Genomic DNA, 6,000 nt, shown 5'->3' with positions numbered 1-6,000 from the left:
ATCTTCTTGGTGTTTGGGTAATTGCCAGGTTCTTGTGGTCTGGTTTGGCCTCTGTTGGAAACAGGATGCTGGGCTTGAAAGACCCTTGGTCTGACCCAGCATGGCAATTTCTTATGTTCATATTATTGCAAGACAGTCCAATAACCGGTACTGGAAGCTGTGCACGGGCCGCTGAAATCCCAGAAGTCTTTTCTTCAGATGTGCAGCCAAAGATGGGAGCTATGGGATCTTAAAAGCCAATTTCCATACCAACCTGATTAAAGATTTCACTGCCTACAATGACAAAATGGGGTGCATTTTTGTTTCATTTTCTAATAGTTTGTTTCATCTTGGGAGATTTTTTAAAATTTACTTCTGTCATTTTAGCACACACAAACTAGTTTTTGCATGAGCTAAAAAACAAAATGAAACTTTTGGGAATCGATTGTGTCATTTTGGATTGAAAATATTGGGGTGGGGGTGGCGCAAGGTTTCTGTTATTTTGGACTGGAAATAACAAAATGTTTTTGCGTTTGTCATGTCATTTAAAAACGCCAGCACATCCCTGGCAAATCCTTCCGTTTTCTCCAGGACCTAGACAGCTGCTCGAACTCTGCACCACTGGATTGAGAAAGCTAATGTTAAACAGAGCTACTGAAATGGGAAATTCGCTCAACGGCACAAAGCTGCAGCTACCCCTCTTTAAGAAAAACCAGACAGACACCTCTCTTGTTCACAATTTTTTTTTTTTTATTAGAAATAAGACACATTCATTTGTGCTCTGAAAACTGTACAGAGGAAACGGATGAACACAGAGCTAAAAATAAGAGTCAGAATTAACCAGAGGGAAACTTGAGTGAGAAATAAAAAATAGAAAAAAAAGAAAAGAAAAGAAAAAAAAAAGAAGGAAGAAATATCAATGCTTATTAAACACTTATTTCAGTAATTACGTAATACTGTTAATGGTCTGAAGCTCGATGGACATGGGGGCTTGTGGAGTGGGCGAGATGAGAAACAAAACCGAAAAGAATTAAATCATAGTAGAAAGATAAGTCTGCTAAAATCCCTTATGTGTAATTATAATAATTACATTATTATACAACATGGCAGCTGAGGCCTTGTGCTTTCTCTTCATATATAATCTAGAATCTGACAGTTACATCACAGTTTTAAGTATTCTTTTATCTTCTTATTTACTATTTGGATTTAATTATTTTTAAATTTTTTATAATTTTCTTTTATATTATACAACTAATGACAAGAGAAATGTCATTTTTAAAAATGGCGCAAAATGCTTGCATATCAAGCAACTTCCATCAAAAGGTAAAACATCTGCACCTTTTCCGCTCGGACATGTTCAACGTTAATGTTTACTTCAGCTCTCAAGAGCTCCCCTCTGTTCTTGGGGCTAACATGATGCTTCTCAACGGGATAGAGAATTCCGACCCCATTCGTTTGGGGTCCCCAGGCAAATACTGGGAAAGGGGTAGAGGCGCCTGACACTGTTCTAAGTGAAAAAACAACCAGCCAGAATGATGCCATCTCTCATCCAAGGTAGCCTTTTGCGCACCAGACTGCTAAGTTTTAGAGATCAAATGGAAAAAAAACAAACAAACAATGTGCAGCATGGCAATGACAGAAACGAAGAGAGGACAGTTGGGTGTTCTGAGAAGGCATTTCCCTCTCAAAAGATGTTCCTGAATGGCAAGATCATTTCTACATGCCTCAAGCTCCGTATTCGGTGTCTACAGCTGACTTCTTCATGCATTCATCTGGGACCTGGGCGAGTCTAGACTTAAGTCACAGAAACCTCAGCAGAAGGAAAGCTTTGTTTGTAACAGTCGGAAGAAAAGACCTGCATTCTGTTGTTTTTTTTTTTTGATTGGCCATCTTCTTTTATGCTTCTCCTCCCTGGACGTATATAACTGGTGCTTCTGATGGACTTGAGAGGTTTTGCCCCACTCTACGCATTAACTCTGAAGGGAATTGAGGGGGGTTGGACAGCATGCGGCTCGGCACAGCAGAAGCTCTGCTGGCCACCTTCCCCATTCGCACCCTGGGCCTGCACGAGTGCTATCACCCTACTCCACAAATCTCCCTCCACCATCGGATGCCAGCGATGGAATCAACGGCAACTTATCTCCCTTCCTTTCTAGAATATCAGGGGACTCCAAAGGATACGAAGCTAGTGTCTTTCTACCTTAAACCGTCGGCCGTTCCACTAGACTAATCTTAAATTCTATCAACAAGAGCCTCTCCTTATCACGTCTACCTCACCATCCTTTCGTATTCCTTGCTGGGACTCCCAGCTTCAGAGCGCGAAGCCCTCAGTATCTTTGGAGGTCGCTCCTTTCCGTTCTTCTTTCCCACCCACTAGCTTTCTCACTTTGTCCAGCCTCCCTCTTCAGCGTGACCTGGGAAAAAAATCATGTTGCTCCGAACCTACAGCTACAGTATTTTCTATGAAGTAATATCCCTTTTCCAAGAACAATGCAAAAGTACTTTAACCAGGTTTCAAAAGAAACCAAACATTTTCCTTCCTGTTATAGTTTAAGGTAATCATTTTCTTTTGGAAAAAACAAATAAGCTCTGTCCCTCTTTTCAGACTTCGGTCTGAAGGTCGATAATGTCTTGTCCCACCAGAGGTATCGTTGCTCCCACTTTCTCCCACTCTACAGTCTTTAGTTCGAAGGGAGCTGGTGACAGAGTCTCCGTGTCCTTTTTAACCCACGATGGCGGGGAGTGTATCTTCCTGATTCCTTCCCAGGGTCTCTTGTTTGGTGTCTGCTGCTTTTCTTGCTGTGGAAGAAATAAAATAAGTAAAAGTCGTTTTAGTGCTGGCATGAGAGAGAGGACGACAACATACTGTAGGGTAGCTGCTGGCTTTATCACTGCCGTCTAAAGTCAAAGGGTCTGAATTTAAAAAGCATTTACAAGAGTAAAACTGGGTTTTACTCCAGTAAGCGGGCTTTTGAAAATTGCTACAATGTTTGCCATTGAATTGTCCATAGGATTCACTCACGTTAAGTGCACTTTATTCGAGTAAACGGCTTTTGAAAATTGCTACGATAGTGTGTCACATTTACACGTGTAGCTCTTTTGAAAATTACCCCGCAAAGAACCTAACAAGAAGTCTGTATATTTGCATTGCACAATATTTAAAAAAAAATAAAATAATAATACTGCTGATTCATTTTCACCGTCATCAATTTTGAAATTTTTAAGCAGTTTTTACCTCCACTACCAAAAGATCTCTCTGTTTTCTGACCGCTGCTGCACACTGAGCAGAGGATTTCAAATATTGTCCATCGGGACTCCAAGATCCTTTTCCAGGATGGCGACGCCCAAGACTGAACCCAGCATCATGTAACTATAGTTCGGATTTGTTACACATTGTTAGGTTGCTTATTAGGTGTCAGTGGGTCAGCCAATTTTGGATTTGCTTATGAAATCTTGGGGAATCATTTTTTGTACATATATTTCAAAAAAATAAGGTCTCAGCAGTAACATTTTTAATAGGCAGCAAGCTCCAGCTACATGTTGTGGTGAATTTGCACAGCACTGGGCAGGTACAAAATTTTTTAAAAAAACAAAAACAAAAATTATGTACAGTGAGGGCTGATCCAATGGCTTTTGTGCACGAGACCTGGCCCTTGCTCCTCAGACTGTTAAGGGGGGGGGGGGGGGGGGATGGAGACTACAAGTCTCACCCTGTTAATCAATAGTGACATCAAATGCAGATTTAAGGGCACATTTGTAGTGGGTTCTGAAAAGAACTGCAGCACATGCTCCTCAGGCACACGACTGCTGTCGCAGTGGCTAGGCTAAGGGAGAGGGATGAAAAATGGGGAAAAACCTCAGGTAGTTATGCGGGTAGGCCCGTAGGACTAGAAGCCCAGAGGAGTAGTAAGCATGAAGCTCGGGCCCCATGACTAGGCCCAGGCCGAAGCCACGATCTCAGCCTAGGCTCTATGCAAGGCTCAGGCTTCGGCCTGGACCTCAGCATCGGATTCCCCCCCGGACCTGGAAGGATCCTGGCCCAAGCATTTTTTCGGGGGGAGAGATGTTGAGGGAGCACAGGAGGCCTCAGAAGCCCCAGTTTCGTTTCTTTTTTTCATTTTGGTTTTTTTGATGTTTATTTTGCCATTTTTTTAAAACAAAATAAGCATTAGACAAAATGAGATTCATGGAACCCCCCCCCCCCCCTCAAAAAGGAAACAAAACATTTTCTTCTTCCCACCCCTAATATGTACTTACATGTACACACACACACCCCCATATATACCCCCCCCCCCCCCACACACACACACACACACAATGGACATTTTAACCAACTGAATTCAGAATTTTAAGGCCATGAAAATACCATGGGACTGGCTGGATGCCAACACATGGATTATGTGCACGCTGACATCTAAAAACAAGAAAGAGATGTGAAGGGCAAGGAGGCTGGCAACTTCCCGCTGAGATGCCTTGAAGAGAGGGCAGGTTTAGGAGGAAGACAAGGAAAGGTTGCTATTCTAGAACAGTTTGCGATATATCCCGAGGAATTCCCACTCGCAGCACTGTTGGCAGGCGGTATAGTATAACAGTGAGAGCTGGGGACCCTATGGAGCCAGGGTAAGGAAGTGTTTCAGGGAGTATTGCTAAAGAAGCGGAGTGGGGGGCAGAAGTGTGGGCATGCATTTTTGGCTTCTTGCTGATTTCACAGTCCAAGTATGCTCCGTGCCTGGGGAACTGAGGAAGCTAATCAGATTCCACGGCTTGGAGTAGGGCAAGCCATATATACTTCATCAGATGTCTTTTTTTTTTTTAACCAAATCACTCTATTCAGCCTTCCATGCAACTTCTTTTCCACCTTTTGAACAGCAATTAGGAGGTCAATATTCAAATATAGCTGGCTAAGTTAGCCGGATAAGACTTATCTGGCTAACTTAACACAGGATATTCAGCTGAACTGGCCAATCTGATTATACCCCCGAGCAGGAGTCAGCAGCAGGCAGGTAGGTTATGCAGTCTTCTGCAGGGGGTCAGGAGAAGGCAAGACCAGTTTAGATCTTCTGCCTGACCTTCCCACCTTTCTTTTGGGTTGGGACCTCTGCTGCTGGTGGCTGGCAGGTCTTCTGAAGGGCGGTGCACTTGTCAGGAACAGGTTACTCACAGGTATAAGGAGTGCACCAGCAAGCCAGGGAGGACAAGGAATGAACAAAGACAGGGCAAGACCAAACAGAGAGCAAGGCAAGAAATACAAGTGAGCTAAGCCACCGGGGGACCTTGACTGGACTCGGGAAGGCCACAGGGACAAGAGGGCCATTGAGACCCACAGGTAACAGGAGAGCCACTGGCAGACCCATAGGGAACATGAGGGCTACTGGGAGGCCCAGACAGGACAGGAACTCAGCTAGGAAGCATACAGACAACTGAGGCCATGGGAAGGCCTAGACAGGACAAGATAAAACATGGAAAACTCACAGACAAGTAAGGCCCAAAACAAGGGAAGGACAAGACAAGGAGCACAAAGGCTGGGCTAGAAAGGTCAGAGTAGGACCTAAGCACAGAACAAGCGCAAGGATATACAGGCAAGATACAAGAACAAAGAACAATGGCAAGTTAATACAAGCAAAGGTACAAAAGACAAGAGGACAATGGCAGAAGAGAGACTCCATGCTGAGGAGGGCAGAATCCTGTGAGAGAGGCTCATATAGGACTGGCCTTGCTGCGTCATGTGGCCTTCAAGCTGACAGCTATAGCAGGATTGAGTGTGGGCCACTGAGGGCCCCTGCTGGTGGGGGTGGGGGACTGTCTAGCAGTCAGATTCATTACAATGGCTATGCTGTTGAATACTTATCTGGCTAAGTAGCGGCAGATACGGGGAGATAGTGTCACCCACTTATGCCCATTCTCCATCCACTGAATATCTGGCTAACTACTTGTCCGGCTAAGTGGCAACCGCTGAATGTAGCTGGCTATTCAGCGGCCACTTAGCCAGATAAGGCCTTCTTATCTGGCTTAAGCAGCATT

At 44.2% G+C, this 6,000-nt stretch overlaps 1 protein-coding gene across 1 annotated transcript in view; it reads right to left on the bottom strand.

Annotated features, from left to right (window-relative positions):
• Nucleotides 1-716: 716 nt before the first annotated feature.
• The window catches only part of ADGRB1 (adhesion G protein-coupled receptor B1), a 292,333-nt gene continuing 287,049 nt past the window's right edge, over nt 717-6,000 (bottom strand). The window contains 1 exon segment of the mRNA XM_029592133.1: nt 717-2,778. Within this exon segment, the coding sequence (XP_029447993.1) occupies nt 2,581-2,778 (198 nt within the window). The 3' untranslated portion in view covers nt 717-2,580.

Source organism: Rhinatrema bivittatum, chromosome 2, assembly GCF_901001135.1.
Source record: "Rhinatrema bivittatum chromosome 2, aRhiBiv1.1, whole genome shotgun sequence".
NCBI classification, from domain to species: Eukaryota; Metazoa; Chordata; class Amphibia; order Gymnophiona; family Rhinatrematidae; genus Rhinatrema; species Rhinatrema bivittatum.
This window is presented reverse-complemented; position numbering and strand designations above follow the sequence as displayed.